At 37.6% G+C, this 18131-nt stretch overlaps 2 protein-coding genes across 2 annotated transcripts; both read left to right on the top strand.

Annotated features, from left to right (window-relative positions):
* Window positions 1–6167: 6167 nt before the first annotated feature.
* On the top strand, window positions 6168–7833 carry LOC122091172 (probable xyloglucan endotransglucosylase/hydrolase protein 8). Its single transcript, XM_042661020.1, has 4 exons — window positions 6168–6492; window positions 6639–6739; window positions 6822–7024; window positions 7112–7833. The coding sequence occupies exons 1-4, from the start codon at window positions 6300–6302 to the stop codon at window positions 7512–7514; spliced, it is 900 nt and encodes a 299-aa protein (XP_042516954.1). The 5' UTR covers window positions 6168–6299; the 3' UTR covers window positions 7515–7833.
* Window positions 7834–10823: 2990 nt separating this feature from the next.
* LOC122090959 (cysteine-rich PDZ-binding protein) lies at window positions 10824–17860 on the top strand. The gene is made up of 4 exons (XM_042660734.1): window positions 10824–10984; window positions 11127–11244; window positions 17332–17423; window positions 17534–17860. The coding sequence occupies exons 1-4, from the start codon at window positions 10825–10827 to the stop codon at window positions 17596–17598; spliced, it is 435 nt and encodes a 144-aa protein (XP_042516668.1). The 5' UTR covers window position 10824; the 3' UTR covers window positions 17599–17860.
* Window positions 17861–18131: the final 271 nt, after the last annotated feature.

Consider the following 18131-nt stretch of genomic DNA (forward strand, 5'->3'; position numbering starts at 1 on the left):
TCCTCACACTTCTCAGTATTGCTTGCATTACAGAGAAAGAAACCCTCGCTACAAATATAGATAGCGAAAAAACCCTAATCCGGAAAGTACACAACTGCCCTCAAATAAAAAATTCGAGTGGGGGGCTGCGCCCCCCTACACCCCCTACTATGCAGGGGGGGCCTCCTGCCCCCTTGCAACCCCCACGGCCCACTAACCGGCTAAGGGGGACCGCCGTCCTATCTGTCTAGGTGCTGCACCAGTACTCCCTGGATTAAACTGCGACGGAATACAAGACATCATACACCAACATAGGCTAAATCAACAAATCACTCAAGTTTTTTTTTTTTTTTTTGATAAATAAAAAATATATTATACACAACAAAAAAGATACAACAAACGAAGTCTAAATTAGCTAAAGGCAGGTAAAGGCCCTACCCATTAGGAGCTAGTCAATGGCTAAAGGGGAATTGGATTTGATTCCTTTATGGGCCGCATGCTATGCAGTGCACCTCCCAAAGTGCTCTCAACCGTCATATGTGCACCGCACGTACCATGTCATATCATAAAGTAGCCCATGCGGGGAAACATGGTTTCTAGACCTTTGGTTCATGTGGTTTACCTCACTGGGCGGTCAAGGAAAACTTTTCTTTTCAAATTTGATGGAAAATCATTATTTTTATTCCCTTTCAATCGAGTCCATTTGCTCATCTTATTGATGTATGATGTCATGTATTCCATCACAGTTTAATTTTGGGAGTACTAATGCAAGCGCCCTAACAGAATGCAAGCAAGTTGAGAGAGGTACTTGCAAATCATTTGATAAGCAATTTTGTACTTTCCGGTATTAGGATTTTTCACTATATATTTGTAGCGAGGTTTTCGTTCTCTGTAATGCAAGCAATTTGAGAGAGGTGTAAGGACGAGCATTGTAACCCTATTCTCCATTGATATTGAAGTAGAATCTTATCTCACCAAAGACATAGACAATCTTGTCAAACCTCGTAAACCTATATGGATTGTTTGTTCTTGTTTTTTCATTATTTACTGCATCATTTTTAGGGTTGCATTTTTACGCATCTGTCTGAAAATTGACAGATCAAGTTAAAAAAAATAATAATAATAAAAAGAAGAAAAGTACCTGTAAATCATTAATCAATCTTTTTTCGCTTTCTAATTTGGTTCTTCCGCTTCTTCCTCTAAATAGACTGTAGAAAGACTATAGAAAACACAAAAGTGGTAATGGCGGCAGATCAAAGGTCTCTGGTCTTGGTAGTAGTGGGCTTCATAGTGCTAGTGAACCTGTATGTTCACGCAGCAGATGCCTTCGCAAGTAATGTCTCTGCTCCGGTACCGTTCGGTCGGAGTAGCTTCCCTGAAGGTTTCATGCTTGGGACAGCATCCGCTGCTTACCAGGTGTATATATATATATATATATATATATATATATAGGCGTCACTGATGTGTTATAAGAAATGAAGTTTTTCCCTCACATAACATGCCTAACCATTCTTGTATCTCTCTGTCTGCTTTTTGCGGTATGAAGATGCAGCATTTTTAGATGGTAAAGGCCCAAGTATTTGGGACTTTTATACTCACAAATATCCATAATGAGGATGGCTTGAACCTTAAATCTAACCTTAATCCTATCCATAATGAGGATGGCTTGGGCCCTTCAGGAGTTTTGTTAGTGTGGGGAGATGCCAAGAACCATATACATTGAATTGAGCTTCGTAGGCCATGCCCAAACATGAGGAAAACTTTCATTTTAACAAAATTACAACTGGAAGAGGGATTGACATGTGGGCATAACATATAAAGTATACGCGAAGCTAATAGGAATTAGGGATCGATAATACATTTTGATCTATACTTTTCGTTACACTAAGGTCCTACATGGTTATTGAAGAAAAAGAATAAATAATGTAGCAATGATTGTGAGAAATCCTATATTATGAATAGCGTCTGTCATTTTTCCATCACAATTATACTGATAGAGTTTTAAGAATTCCAAAATCATGTTGGACATGCAAAATTGATGCATTGATTTTGACACCTATATTGTAGAAGGATTTAGAGTCATATTATTTAGGACTTCTTTTAGGGGGAAAACTTTTTCGTCAGCCATAAAGAAGATATATCTCTTCATCTATGGTATTTTGATGTTATGATTAGAATTCTAAAATGGTTAATTTCATCATTGAATCCTAACCTTATTGATGAAGATTCAAAATATCCTTACTCAATTAGTTAAAGGATCAAATCCCTTGCTGAAGAAATTCTCATTTTACCATGATGAGGGAAAACTAGATCCAGATCATTTAACCATTTTAAAAATCAATACATAATTTTTTTAATGTTTTCACCCTCCTATGTTCTTATACCATTGATACAATATCGATCAAGTATCAAAAACAATAGTGATACATCCAAATGTTATGACGGGACTTCCCTTTTTCTCTCTAAGTAGTTGCAGTCAAATTGTCATTTATCTTATAATTAATGTAAAATGTATGATGAGATGGGGGAGTGTTTGCAGTTATTAAAGGAAAAAAAAAAAACTCGATTCAACAGCGTGACTCTACACTAGCAACCGTGGGTATTTCTCTCCTTCTCATGTGAAAAAATATATTTGTTTCTTATTTAAAAAATAAGAGAAATAGACATAGAAAAGGCTGACATAGACTATGTTAGGATAAAGAACCATTCCCCCAAAATTAATGTTAGAAACACCAATCATGAACAGATAATCCCTATGCTAGCGTGTCTTCATGTGAAAGGAAATCCCAAGCATTTACCAAAAAAAAATTCCCAAGCAAGGTGACAGTCGTATCATGTTTCTATCTGATTTTGACTTCAGTTCAGCATTCTATACTAACATAACAAATTGTTGACTTTTGACTTCAGGGAAAAGAAATAAAAAAATAAAATCAATTTCACTTCTTTATTAATTTTCAATGGTGATCGAGCACTCTGATGCACGACAATAGCATCCAATGTCCCATCTTGCCCGGTTCCAACTGTCCTTCCCCCGTTAGGACTAAAAAATGGGGATTAGAAATATCTTGATTCTTTTTCTAGGGATATGATTTGTAGAGGAGAGGGGATTCCTCGGCTTGAGCTACTACTTGGTGTAGGTGATATTGTCATTGCTACTGTGCAACACCGACACCAGTGCACGTGATTGTTTCATCTGTTGCATGTGACCAAGAATTATCCAGTTGTCATATACTCATATCACGTCCACCTCTAATTTTATTGACATAAATATCCTTCCCTCTTCCCTCTTCCCTCTTCCCAAATTTCAATTTAATTTAATTTAATTTAATTTTTTTGTCTCTCACGCTGTTTACCAAAAAAAAAAAAAAAAATCTCTCCAAGTGACATAATCCCCCGTGCATTCAGTGCATATCTGACAGTTAGCCATACCCAAACATTCATCCAAGGAACTAGATCTTCTCGTAAACGTAGGCGTCCAGAGCACATCTAATGGGCAGGGATGTTTGTTTGGAAGCTTCCAACCATCCGATGCATATTAGAGCATTGGAGAGGATCCAGGCCCTATTCTAAGTGCTACTTTGCTGTTGGATATGCTCTTGATACATTAGAGAGAAATTCGGGTCCATCCCTACACAACTTTCTTTGGAAAAGGTAACACATGCTTCTTTTGATTATGATTTCTGTTATTCAAATTGGCCTTTTTGTAGGGGTAAATTTTTTGTTGGTTCAATCTGGTTTTGATCTGTTAATGGGATAATTGAAAACCACACTCTTAATGAAGTTTTCTACCATGGATCGGAACTTATCAGTGGGTTATATTTTTCTACTGAGTTGTGTTTGGTAGTCAAGAAAAGAAAAAAAATAGAAATAAAAAGAATAAAGAACCTGAATACCAGCACAAAAAAGAAAAGAACAAATATAAAAATGAAATAGTCAGAAAATAAAAAATTAAATCTATTTGGTTACAAATAGGAGAAATTCAAAGATTTTTTTTTTATTTTCTTATGTTATAGGAAAAACTTTTATTTTGATTGTAGAAGAAAACTTCATCATTTTCAAGATGAATTTGAAAATTCAAAAATAAAATCTTCTCATATGCAAGACACACCGGTCATAATGAGAATTTCTTAAATCAAGAAAATAGTAAAATTTTGTACTGTTTTTTTCTTTTCTTCTTTGGATGAAGCATTTTATCCAACCCTATAAGAGTTCAACTTGATTCAGTTTGGGCTGGGCCAATTGATTTCAGTTGTCCTTGGCCGATTCTGACGGCTGTACGGACTCATGATTCATTCCATCGGTTCAAAATTGGCTGGATCCAATTCGAAGGCGGATTCTGGATTTTAAAACCATGCTTTGAGCCCTCCAATTCATGTTTAAGGCCCATTCAACTTAAGTTCTGATCCAATCATGTAATCCTCACCGTCAATCGGTGGCCTATCCTTTCATATGGGGAAATCATTTTAGCCACTTGATTAGAAGACCCATCTTTTGAGGCCATGAACTTATAGCGTTGATCAGACGGTCGAAAGAATCCTAGGAACAGTTTTAGTGGACGATATATAAAAATTATGGGCTTCTATTTTGGGTCTCTCGATCACGATTCACGACAATCAATGTGGTTGGTTGTCTAGTGGTGAAAATGTCCTCAATCCATCACCGCTCGAGTCAGCTAGTTGTGGGTTCGAGTCTTGACATGCCCCACTATTGCCCATTGATCCTGCGGAAGCACTGCTTACCGTATGGGAGCTTGTCCTGAGGACTATGATCATTAACATGGAGCACCCCTTTTCCATTACAAAAAAAAAAAAATCACAATTCGGAACACAATAAACACTTTTTAATCCTTTCAATTCTATTAAAAAGTAAACTTTATAAATTTAATTCGAAAATCGAAAAATATGTTAATTTTTTTCCACCACTTTCCTCTTCTTTTCCAATTTTACTTTCTTACTCAAAAGACTCAAAACTCAAAAAAAAGGGCAAGCCAAAAATCCATCAAAAGACCCACAAAGACACCTGTTTCCAACCATCAAACGCCAGCGACATTGGGCAATGGCCCAGATAGATTAATCACACACGCCCAAAATTGCAAAATCCAGTTGTCAAACCCATTTTATTGGCCAATCAAAATTCGCTCACGTTCCAACACGCAACATGTGGACCCCATTACACCGCTAAATCCTTTTCCGGGGCTTCACGTTCCTTTATTTTATTTCTCTGTTCGGTATTGGCCCCATTATTTCGTCATACATGGATCTATTTATTTAATTTTCCCCCTTCTCAAATGACCATTATGCCCATCACTAAAATACTATTATTGCACTATAAATTGGACTTAATTAACATAGAAGTGTTGAATGATTAGGGTCACGGAGCATTTTTTTTTTTTTGGGGTAAAAGCCAAGAGGCGTGTTTTAATGCTTGGTATTATTTCAAATTTGAATAAATAAAATAAAAATTTTGAATAATTTTGCCCTAATTATGTACCATTCCACTTATCACTTATTGATTAAAACATGTATAGACATCGATTGATAGTAATACGATCAAATCAACATTGTATTTTGGATATGTGGTTAAAAGTGATCATAGTAGAAGAAGAATCGACACCACAATCAGCCTCCATGGATTTCAATTTCGTTTCTATCACAATCGATTAAGAATCAAGCAAAATATGCCAAACTAAGATCGATCGAAAACTAGCTAAAATCACCTTGAGTCAGAAACAACATTAACTCTAAAAATCAATCACAAATCGGTCGATTTTGATCTGATTGGACAAAAATCAATGGTTCAACTCTGATTGCTCAAACCATGATCTAATTCATTGTTCATTTTGTTGGAGGTGGGGGAGGGTGGGGCTGTAAAAATCACCTGGTGCCGTTGCACCAGTGTAGCAAGCATTGGGTGGTTAGGAGCCCCTTGGGGCATGTGCCAAGATGCTCTTAATCATTTGATTCTCATCCCACCTCATTGCTCGCAAGGATGTGAACTCCAATTAAGGAAGGTCTTTCTGATCTTCATCTCAATTAGATATATAGTTAAAAAGAAATTAGTTGTAAATAGTTCTCTAATATATGAAGTTGAGGGCAATGTCGTCATTTTATTATTCAAAATAATTCAGTCAAAAATGGGAGAAAAGACCAAAGAAGCTTCCCCAATTTGCCAATAACTACAGTTCGTTCAAAGACTTTTGAGTTTGGAGTTCAGTTCATCAGTTCATCTCTCTCTAATTGACCTCCATCTCCATCCCAGCTGAGAATCCTCTTCCTTTTCACTCCATAGCCTCTGTGTCCTCAACTCAGAGGAGGTCCAAAATGAGTGTAAAGGTTTCTCAGTTGGCCCTTCTTCTTGCCGTGGGGGCAGCTCTCATGGCTTGCTTTCCTACCATGGAAGCGGCCGCATCCAATTTTTCATTTGCGGATAACTTCGATATAATGTGGAATGAGAGTCATTTCAGGACCTCCCCAGATGGGAAAGTCTGGTTTCTCTCCCTCGACAATGTAACAGGTACAGAGAAACAAAAGGCAGAGTACACTATATAAGTAATTGAATTCAATGTGTGAAGATAGATGGATCTGTGTTTTGCAATTGGGTCTCATTCTTTGATTTTTGTTATTGATAACCTGTTTGGGTTTTTGTCTGTGAGAAATCAGGTTGTGGGTTTCAAACAAAACAGAGATACATATTTGGGTGGTTCACTATGAAGCTCAAGCTTGTTGGAGGCGATTCTGCTGGTGTTGTCACAGCCTATTATGTAAGTAAAATCTCCATTGGATTTCTACTTTCCTAGTATTAATTGTTGATGAATCGAGAGGTGATGGAAAATGGAATTGCAGATGTGTTCAGATTTGGGAGCAGGGCCAACGAGGGACGAGCTAGATTTCGAGTTCTTGGGGAATAGAACAGGGGAACCTTACTTGATTCAGACGAATGTGTACAAAGATGGAATTGGGAACCGTGAGATGAGGCATATGCTCTGGTTCGATCCCACCGAAGACTTCCATTCCTATTCAATCCTCTGGAACTCCCACCAGATTGTGTAAGTTTCTACTCTCAAATCCCTAAAAGGTAAAAACCTCTTCTTGGTTCAGTTCGCTTGATTGATCTGAGATGTTTGGGGTTTCAGGTTCTTCGTAGATGCAGTACCGATAAGGGTTTACAAGAACGCAGACACCACAAACAATTTCTTCCCTAATCAAAAACCCATGTACATCTTCTCCAGTATCTGGAACGCCGACAACTGGGCAACCAGAGGTGGGCTGGATAAGACGAATTGGACATTGGCTCCATTCGTCTCCTCATACACAGACTTCAACGTCGATACTTGCCAATGGCAAGACCCATACCCTGCTTGTGTCTCCACTACCTCACAGCAATGGTGGGATAAATACGATGCTTGGCACCTCTCAGACTCTCAGAAGAAGGATTACGCTTGGGTTCTCAGAAATCTCGTCATCTACGATTACTGCCAGGACACACAGAGGTACCCAACCTTGCCGCCGGAGTGTGCCTTGAGTCCATGGGCTTGAAATTCATACTTGTCTTTCATTACCATGCTATCGCCCATTGATTACCATTGATCATTCATTCTTACTTCTCAGATCGATTTTGAAAGTAAAATGTATCATCATTCTTATCATTACTTCTTCCTTTTCTTCGATCAATGTATTGTACTGTACTATTGTATTGAATTTTTTCTTCTTTTGCGAACATGTGTTCCTCTATAACCAGTTTATTCTCTCTCTAGTTGAGCCAAATCCAATGTAAAATTCGAAAATAAAGTAGACCTTAAGAATGTAATTGCTCCACCAATGAAATGAGAGATCTCTATATATAGATTTTGCGATATGAGAAGGACATGTCACTATCTCTTACCTAATAAGTTCATGGGAGGGAGATTGGGATCACTGCCAGGCTGTGTAGTCCTGTGAAAGTGTGCATGGGCATCCAATGGGGGTGGGATTTTTCATTTTACGACTATCAAATTATATTTGTCCTTCCTATTTGGGTGTTTATGCAGCCATCTTTTTCCCAAGTTCACATATTTCTTGGACTCCAATGTGTGTGTGGTGATAAATGTGCAAACATATTAAAAATGTGATGTGGATTTGTGCTGAGTTGATTGAGCACTCTCTTATTTCACGTTCTCATAAGAAAATGGGTTTTCGAGCTTGGAAGACACACAATCCACAAGTATACCTACATGGATCATCCAATTTTTCGTGGAAGAATCTCCTTCAATAAAATTTTGAAGGTTAGAAGATACATGAGATTTTATGCATCTCATGGGTGATAGTGGGAGCTTTTAGTATAGGAGTTTTAAACGATAGACCGTGATGAAATTTTTACGATATTATCCGTATGTTCTGTTGAAGATGGAAAAGATAAAATGATGCCCCCCCCCCCCCCAAAAAAAAAAAAAAAAAGCTCTTTTGTCCCTTATGTTGGGGTACACTAGCTATCTATAAGCCAAAGATAGGTTAAAAGCCATAGGAGAAGAATTCTGTCTAAGAGCATGGCCTTGAACCAATGCTTGGGCTAATGGGAGTGCAAGTAGAAGCATCCCAAGGGTATGCATTATTGCCTTTAATGGGGGGGGGTGTTAGTCATTTCGCCCCATGTGTCTAGGCACAACTCCCACACTTCCCCACATAAAATATTTTCTCATAACGTGTTATAAGTCATTATACCCTCATAGTGCTAAAAAAAGTTTAAACATTTTACTGAGGTACTGAATACTTTTTTTTTGGGTAGTTTAAAGGATTATTTATTGAAATGTGTCCAGCGCAAGGTATCTAATTGGCATGCATCAGATAACCAAGGAATGAAAGTTGGTTATACTGTCACACACAAGACACGACCCTCCTAGTCAAAGAGTCAACCACACTGTTAATCTCCTTTGAGATATAATGGAAGATACAATTCTGAAAAAAAGTACGTAGATGATTAATGTCATGTAAAATGTGCAACACTTTAGTAGGTGGACAGGGATGGGGGGCATAGATCAGCAGGATCAGCTCATTGCAGTTTGATTCCACATCAAGATCGTTTATGCCTTTTGAGATACTATAGAGGAGACTTGTTCTAATTGCTAAAGCTTCCCCTTGGAGAACAAAGGAGATGCGTGAAGGGGAGGAAATAGCCACTACAGGGTAACCTTGACAGTATTGAATCACACAACCAAGATCCCCTTTTATCTCCTTGGAGTGTAGAATCCGTGTTGAGCTTCAGAAAAGGGGAAGCAGAGGGGAGTTGTAGGATCTGTAGAGGGAGGAGAAAACTGGCCTTCTTGGAGCAGCAAGTTACTCCCGAGAACTCATGGAACTTACTTTTAGCAAGATGGATCACCTTCTGAGGGGAGCGGTTAATGACTTTGAACAGGAGCTCATTACGTGAATTCCAAAGAGACCAACAAACAAAAGATGCAAGGATGGAAGTAATATTGCCGAGTTGCTTGTTAGAGGAGGATATAGTGCTCCAAAGATCAATGAGATGATGCTGCTTGGATCACATTGAGGAGGGGAGAAGGAAAGCCGGCTCCTAAACCAAATTGCTCAAGCAAATGGGCAATCAAGCAGAATGTAGTTAATTGTTTCCATTTGTTCTCCAGAACGATGACAAGCGGGATCGATGTTGGCTCCAAGTTTACTAAGCCCAGGGGCCTGAGGCAAGTCCCTCCTCACAAGCTTGCCATAAGAAATTGGAATTTTAGGAAGGCTGTGACACGTCCAGATTAATTTGTTTCTAAATAGCGGTAGGAAGTTGTCTAGGAAGGCTGGTAGATGAAGAAGTAGTCATAGCCAAGTCTCTATTGTCGATCTGATTACAAAGGAAATGGTAAGCTGATTTGGCCGAGTAGACACCATCCTTGGCACCCCCCACTCCGTCATATTTTATGTGATATATGCAGACGCTTCCCCTTTTGAGGGATACTTGCCTAAGATCTATAATATTTTCGGTGAAGGAAATTTTTACTAAAAATATTTTCCTTGGTGCGTTTTTCGTAGGGATTCAAAAAGGCCCCACTAGGGGTAATTTAATCAAGTCTCATTGAAAAAAAAAGATAGATACAATCTTGAGAAGATCCTTCGAAAATGAGATTTTCAAAAGGGACAAGAGAAATTAACTCAAAGCCCATTTTGAAATATTCTGTAAAGGAGGTCCTCCTTTTGTGAAAAATAGGCTGAATTATGAAATAAAATAGATGCCCAGACAAGACTCCTTAGAATGGGAAAATATGTTTTTGTAACAAGGAAAAGAATTATTAATTAAGAAAAATTTAATTAACTGAACAAGAGATGGAGTTTGGAGATACATTGTATGCAAGAGTGCTTACAGAAAACACAAGAGAAGAACAAATGTTAGTTTTAATTTCATTTTGGACAAAGTTTTTCATCATCGGTGGCTGAACCATGGGATGATCTTGATGGAAGCCACTCTCTTCTCACCTCTCTCACCCCTATTGTTTTGGGTTGCGATTTACCACGGCTTTAGGAAAACTTGGTTCTTTTCTATTTATAAAAAACTTCAGAAAAAGAAGCTTGAAAGACAACATGGTTTCTCTATCCAGACATAAAGTGAAATGAGTGCCCTGCCCTTCATAAAAGGCGAAAATCCCACCCCTATTATGCATACACAGTTTCATTGGCCTCCATGTGATGGAGGAGCCACGCTATCTTTCAAGGAACAGAACACCAATTAGAAATTCTTTCTAGAGAGCCAAACGCCGCCTGCATAGGTGTTTTCGTAAACTTGATTCTATAATTACTCTGTGAGACTTGTGAGACCGCCCCATAGTTATTTGACGTACGATAACAACGATTAGTGGGGCCCACGAGCATGCTTATAAGATCAGGGCTGTTCTTTAGATATTCTTTGATTTTACAGATCACACCGTGGACGAACTCCGATCGAAACGAGATCGAGCAGATAGACACACGGGCTTCTGGTTTTTTTCCCTTCGAGGCTCTAGAGCAAACGATAATGGTGTGCGAGAAGTGTAAGTCCTTCCTGAAACCTTCTCTTTCGTCTTCTTTTTTATCTGAACTGAACCCTATAGCTTAATTAAGAAGAAGGGAAACCAGAAAAGTTAAATTTTGAGACAAAAGAGTGAAGAGAGACTTTGATTGATTGGTTTGCAGGTGAGAAGAAGTTATCGAAGGTTATCGTTCCTGACAAGTGGAAAGAAGGGGCCAGCAACACCAACGAGGGTGGTGGCCGTAAGATCAACGAAAACAAGCTCCTCTCCAAGAAGAACAGGTTTTTTCCCTCGTTCTGTTCCTTTCTGTCTTATTCTTTTCCCCTTTAATTCTCCTATATGTTTTCAGATAGGTCGATAATTCCATTCCTGATTTGGTGGCGAAGTTTAAGTTTTTTCTTGGATGGGTATTTTCTATTTTTCTAATACCATTGGCAAAATATTTCTCTTTTCCTTTCTTTTGGTACCGTGCAATTGTTGGATGTTCACTCAAATTCTCCATGAAAGTTCTTAGTGCAAATTATATTATCAATTGAAACAAAAATCTGTCTAGAGGAGGAGGGGGGTTTTGGACAGAAGGGAGGCAAATGAGCACCAGACTACAAGTAGGAAAGTGCTAACCCTAGCTCTGAATCTTGATACATAATTTTCTATTAGACCCAATCTTTGTTTTGCGACACCATGTAAAGATAAGCCTGAAAGTTCATACTTTTTTTGGTTGAGGGTTTCTGTTTCACGTGCTTATACGTGGGAGGCTTTCATTTTTATCGTCTGGGATCGATGTCCTCTTTGGAAGGCCTTGAAGCCTCTTCTCAGACCTAGAATTGTGTACCAATAGACTGAGAAATAGGCCCAATATGCATAAGCTATCTAACTGCGTGGATAACGAGAAGATGGATTGCCGCCTCTCCTGTTAATCTTGTTATTCTAGCACTGAACTGCCACCAACATCTGTTGTTTGCATTGGTGATCTCTTCTTGGATGTATATTTCCCTCTTGCTTAGAGTTATTATCTTCTAGATATTGGAACCTTGCTTAAAGCCAAATGGAATCATCATCTTCAGAATTGTGATAGGCCATTTAACTCATATTTGTCATGGAGAAAGTTTTCCAAGCTCAAAAGCTAGCTGTCATAAGTTATATCAAAACGATCAACTTGTCAGCTTCTATGGGTCCTACCCCTTGCAAAACAGAAAAAGTAGCACTTGGGTTGAAAATAAGGGCTTTCCTCTTCTATAGACTTCAAATCATGTAAAGTTTCTTCTATCTTAGCTTACTAGTTCTTTTGCTCTTTAAGCATTCACATAAGATTCAGCACGTATTACTTTTGCAAAACAGAAAAAGTAGCACTTGGCTGCAAAGAAAAGAACTTTCCTCCTTTACAACAATAATAACAACCCAGTCTTGTCCCAAAATGGGGTCAGGTACATGGATTCTTGCCCTCCAATGAGATCTTTTCAAGATCATTCTTGATACAAGGCCTAAGCTATGCATGCCTTTCCTCACCACTTCTCCTAGGGTCATTTGGGTCTGCCTCTGGATCTTTTAGTTCCTTCAATATGAATCAAATCACTCCTTTGTATTGGAGTATCCAGAGGCCTTCGTTGAACATGGCTATGCCAACTCAAACAATTTTCTTGTAGCTTATCATGTATCTGAGCTACTTCCAAATCGGTTCTTATGATCATTCTTTACTTTATCTTTCTCATTTTTGCCACTCATCATCTCAATATCCTCATCTTCACTACATTGAGTTTATCTATATGATGCTTCTTAACTGTCCAACATTCCTCACCATACATCATAGCCGATCATATGGTTATCCTATACAATTTTCTTTTAAGTTTTAAAGGAATACATCGATCACATAACACTCCGGACTTATCTCTCCACTTCATCCATTTTATTTTAACTCTATGTGAAACATCATCCTCTATATCACCTTCTTTATATATGGTTGAGCCGAGATTCTTAAAATAATCATTTTGCGGAATCTCCCTCTCATATTTTAGCACCTCATGTCCGCTCTTGTGTAGCACCATATACTATGTCTTTGTTCGACTTATCTTAAAGCTTTTTTATTCTAATGATCTCTATGACCTTAACTTGTTGCTAATCCTTGCTTTTTTCTCATCCACCAAAACAATATCATCGCTAAAATGCATACACCCAGACCTCATCTTGAATGTCTCTGGTTAAGTCATCCATGATAAGTACAAACAAATAAAGGCTTAAAGCTGATCTGTGATGTAGTCCGATTGTACTTGGGAATTCACTACCTTGACCCCTCACAGTTCTTACACTAATCACAACACAATCATGCATATCTTTTAATTATATCCACATATTTACTTGAAACACTTCTCTTCTCTAGTATTAGCCAAATTAACTCTTTAGGAACTCTTGTCATAAGTTTTTCCTAGGTCAATAAAGACCATATGTAGATCCTTCTTGCAATCTTTAAATCTTTCCATTAGTTTCCTAAGTACATAGCTATTGTCGTGGATCTTCTTGGTATAAAACCAAATTTGGTTTTCCGTAATAGTAGTTTCTTGTCTTAAGTGGGTTTCAATAAACCTTTTCCATAAGTTCATAGTATAACTCATTGTTTTTATGCATTTATAGCTATTATAGCTCTAAATCTCACCTTTATTTTGTAAATCGGAACCACAATCCTTCTCCTCCATTCATCTGAAAATTTCTTTGTGGTTATAATATTATTAAAATGCTGTGTTATTGGGACCTCATCTAGGCTTGGTGCCTTGCCTACTCTCATCTTCTTTGAAGCTTCTTTTACTTTAGACACCCTAATTTTTCATATCATATATATATATATATATATCTATATATATGAAATGTGGTGTTTTTGTGGGTAATATAGTCTTTTGGGAAACTATTGCAGAAATAATCTTTTCATCTCTCTTTAATGTCCTCATCCTTTATTAGTTCGTTACCATCTTCACTTTTAATACATCTAACATGGTCGAGATCTCTACTCTCCCTTTCCCTCATTTTAGCTATCCTATAGATAACTTTTTTCCTTCCTTTGTGCACAAATAGTTATAAAGATCTTTATATTTCTTTGCCTTGATTTTCCCACAATCTTATCAGCTTCATTCCTGGGAAATTTATACCTTTTTAGATCCTCTACAACCTTATTCCTTTGCCATGTCTGAAAATTAATTTTTTTTTTTTTTTTCTTTTCTTATAGTTTGCTTTAACTTCATCATCCCACCACCAAGTCTTCCTAGAGGAATGATGTTTTTCTTTCAATTCTCTTAGGATATCTTTTACAACCTTCTTAATACAAGTAGTCAACTCATTCCATATCGTATTAGTGTCTCCCTGTAAATCCCACTTTCCTTGTTTGATCACTTTATCGGTAAATGATTTCAAGGTATCTCATTTTAAACTTCGCCACCTTATACTAGGGAAACTAAGCTCATCCTTCTTATGATTCTGCGTAGCACGGCACAATATCCATGACCACTAATCTATGTTGAGTGGTTAGGCGCTTTCCCCTAGTGTAACCTTCTAGTCCTTACATAACTATCTATCCAATGCAGACAGGCATTGGGTTCAATAGGTATCCTTTGTAATTTTTTCTTTCTTATTTATTCATGTTATTAGAATCATAGGAAGGTAAGAGTCCAGTTTTGTTTGAATTTGTCTTTTGTTTTAGATTAGATAGAGTTAGACAAGTTATGATTTCATTTTTATAATAGGATTAGGTTTTATTTTTCTAATCTATATAAGAGCATGTAAACAAAGAATTCAGGTGAATTTTTGGAATTGAATGAAAGGTTTACCTTGTTGCTTCCAAGAGCTGTGTGCTCATCTCTTTCTTCTTCCTCTCGTCTCAGGTTCTATCTTTCCCATATCTGAACTTTCTTTCAATTTCTGTTATCCTGTTCCTTATTCTTTATTTCTTCTCTAAAGATTACTGTTATCTCAGCCCTGCTGTTAACGTTACCTAGGTATTTAGAAAAACAAGTTGGAACCCCCTCGAAGTAACTCTGTTTGTAAACCAGCAACTACGGTGGGTTGCTACTATGCCGCCAAAATTGATTTCAGAAATTTTCTGTTAACTCCTTCATGATTCTCTAGGGGTCTTGTTGGTTGAATTGAAGAGGGTTTTGAGTTGGGGACTTAATCCTGAATTTCAGCTCAATTCATCTTTATAGGGGAGAGTTCTTCCCAACATCGTGAGTTCAGTTTTCTGCCTTTTCTTGTTCGTCCAGAGGTGGGAGACGATATCCCCCTTTACCCCTTTTTTACAATATAACAACTTAAGGCCTATTTACATCTTTGCACCCTCCTTTTTTAGTTAATTCAGTCTTATCCTTTAATCTATTTTATGTTCCAAGTCTGCCCCTCTACATTGATTCATATTCCACTTTATATCCTATCATGTTGAACAACCCATTATACTCATCCAGTTTGTGATTTAATTACAATATTTCCATCGATTCTTGTACTTTGGTTTTTATTGCCTAAGTGGGCCCATGAACGATCCTAGTTAGGTTTTGAATGGATTTTCTAGTTGGGAAGAAATTATTTGGCAACTATGATGCTCACTTTTTAAGGAAAGTAAATGCTTTACTATTCTAGACTTCAAATCATATAAAGTTTCTTTTATCTTGGCTTAGGTTTCTTTTGCTCTTTTCGCATTCTCATTAGCATGTATGTACTTATATTTAATCCTAAGATTCAAGAAGTCCATTTTCTGTGGGTCTTTGACATCCTCTTAAAGACACAGAACACATATACTTTCTTTCCTATCCTAGCAAGGAAAAATGTCATTTCCTTCGAAGGTCTCTGCCATTCTAGCTCCTGACGTTAGGCAGTTGCCTGTTCTCATTGTCACATGGCATGTGACATCAGTCGCTCTCTCCTTATTAATAATTACAAGGGAAAGAAGGAGAAAGGATTTTAATGTCCCAATACAAAACAGCAGCTCAGAGAACAAGAGCCCCGTGTGGCATCCGTTTGAGGTGTCCCCAGGTATACATCATGTCAACCTCTACAAATCACATAAGAGTGACACAGATTTTGGGTTCAGAAATTACATAAAGATGATGAAATCTGTAGGAACATGAGGACAACTAGAAAAAAAAAAGTTCATGGTACCTTTGCTAGATTTGACATTTGTCATGAGGCTTGTTTAGGGGTACAAAGTGCAAACACGCTTCTCTTGACATTCAGGCTGGAGCATCATGTTACTACATCCCTCAAATATAGTCCATCCGTCCTTTTTGGCTGTCCCAAATTGTTTGTCCATCACATAATGAGGAAATAGTTTCGTAGGAAATCTCATGTGAACCTTTTCACTTATTCTCACCTTGCATTTATTCTTTAATTTGAAAAGCATTTTATCATAATTCATAAGTAATGGAAGGACAATTTTGGAAAGCAGGGAGATTTTTAATGCTTTAAACTCTGTGCGTTTTCAAAGGGGATGGTCATTACATGACTGAGCGTGTTTGGGTTATATCAAGTGTTTTGCAGCAGCATGACTACTTGACTAGGGCCCTGAGTTTTGAGGTGTTCCTGTGATCTGTCGTCTCTCTGGAAAGTCAGAAACAGCTTGTGAGAATAAGGAGAAACCTTGATGAAGGTGATCATTAGGTGGTGCCTTTATGCTTTGTCGCACTACTATTAGCAATTTAAAGATTGCAACTATTTGACACTGGAGAATTAGAAACTTGGTAAAAGGTGGCTTCAAGTTGCTGCTTGTATTACTTTTTCTTTGGTGCCCTCCACTTTGCTTTGATCTATTAACAAAAAGTATAAAAACGTCAGTTGATAACCCTTGACAATAAATGGCATTGTTGTTTGTTTTAGAACCATCTCTAGTGTTCTTATTCATTCTCATTTTAATGCATACTGATAATGATAGGGATTATATATTTATCACAATTTGTGAGGCCTTTTATCTAGTTGCTCCTTATCCAGTCTCTGGATCCTCCTTTTCCTACCAAAAAGGGAAGGTTAAGGGTCTTCTTTGGTGGAACCCTCTTGTTCCTGTTTATGCCCCTTCGTGTCAGGAGTTCTTTCTAGTTCTTCATACCTATTTTTTTTTTCTTCAAATTGTTGTATATGGATGGTCGTGTCATTTGGAGGAATTCTTTTCAGTTGGTACTTAACATTTTCTTTTTACCATTGCATGTTACTCTTTTTTTTTTTCTTGAAATCCTTTTTAAGCTTGATTTTTCCAAATTTGCATTTTAGATGCTGGTCCCATAAAAAACTTTATATTGGCTAGGTTTTGACAAATCTCACAAATCTCTAAGAGGGTTTTGCATGCTATTATTTCTGAGGGATTTCAATCTCATGAGGTGCTGAAGGTCTTACCTTTACCTGGACAGGTGGACTCCTTACGGAACCGTGAAGTGCATCATTTGCAAGCAACAGGTGCATCAGGATGCCAAGTACTGTCACACATGTGCTTACACAAAAGGTAGTTTAGTTTGATGCCTTGAGCCATTATACCATTCTAGTTGGGGGGTTTCTGCAGATTTATATAGTACTTAAAAAGGGAGGTGTCTGATGTGCTTTATTGTTGTACAGGAGTATGTGCAATGTGTGGTAAGCAAGTACTTGACACCAAGTTATACAAGCAAAGCAATGTTTGATGCGATCCTGATATGGCCTTCTTCCTTGCTGAAATAATGCCTGTTCTCTGATATCCCTTGGCATTGTAAATTGCCATAACCTAAATCTTCTCACATTTTTCTAACAAAAATGCATCAGTTTGTAAAAGTGGGAGGAGTTCCTCTAATATACTCTCTTGGGTGTAAAGAAATGCTTTTCAGTTTTAAATATCTCTTGCTTCTGTGTGACATTCTTCCTTGTGAGAAAGTCCAGTAGTTAGAAGTGTACTTCATTCTTCTCAAACTGGTGCCACAATATTATGGAGGAGACTGTAGATACTGTCTTGGCTGAATTGCTTGCCATTGCTGTTGCAGAAATGGATATCAAACAATTTAAACGATGAGGTTTAGTAATTCAATTGCAATCTAAATCATGATCGTATCAGATTGATACCTAGGCTAATAACAATCTGGATTGGGTGATCCGAACAATGTGATGCCTTACATTTTGTAATTTTAAAAAAAAAAAAAATCTTAGGGAAGAGCTTTGGCCTTCAAGAAATGATTTTTTAAAT

The sequence above is a fragment of the Macadamia integrifolia genome, chromosome 10 (genome assembly GCF_013358625.1).
Source record: "Macadamia integrifolia cultivar HAES 741 chromosome 10, SCU_Mint_v3, whole genome shotgun sequence".
Taxonomy (NCBI): domain Eukaryota; kingdom Viridiplantae; phylum Streptophyta; class Magnoliopsida; order Proteales; family Proteaceae; genus Macadamia; species Macadamia integrifolia.

Coding starts and splice junctions, on each gene's coding strand:
- LOC122091172 (XM_042661020.1), top strand. CDS start 6,300: ATGAGTGTAAAGGTTTCTCAGTTGGCCCTTCTTCTTGCCGTGGGGGCA. Junction 6,493..6,638: donor CTCCCTCGACAATGTAACAG/GTACAGAGAAAC, acceptor GTGAGAAATCAG/GTTGTGGGTTTCAAACAAAA. Junction 7,025..7,111: donor TGGAACTCCCACCAGATTGT/GTAAGTTTCTAC, acceptor TTGGGGTTTCAG/GTTCTTCGTAGATGCAGTAC.
- LOC122090959 (XM_042660734.1), top strand. CDS start 10,825: ATGCTTATAAGATCAGGGCTGTTCTTTAGATATTCTTTGATTTTACAG. Junction 10,985..11,126: donor GATAATGGTGTGCGAGAAGT/GTAAGTCCTTCC, acceptor ATTGGTTTGCAG/GTGAGAAGAAGTTATCGAAG. Junction 11,245..17,331: donor CTCCTCTCCAAGAAGAACAG/GTTTTTTCCCTC, acceptor TTACCTGGACAG/GTGGACTCCTTACGGAACCG.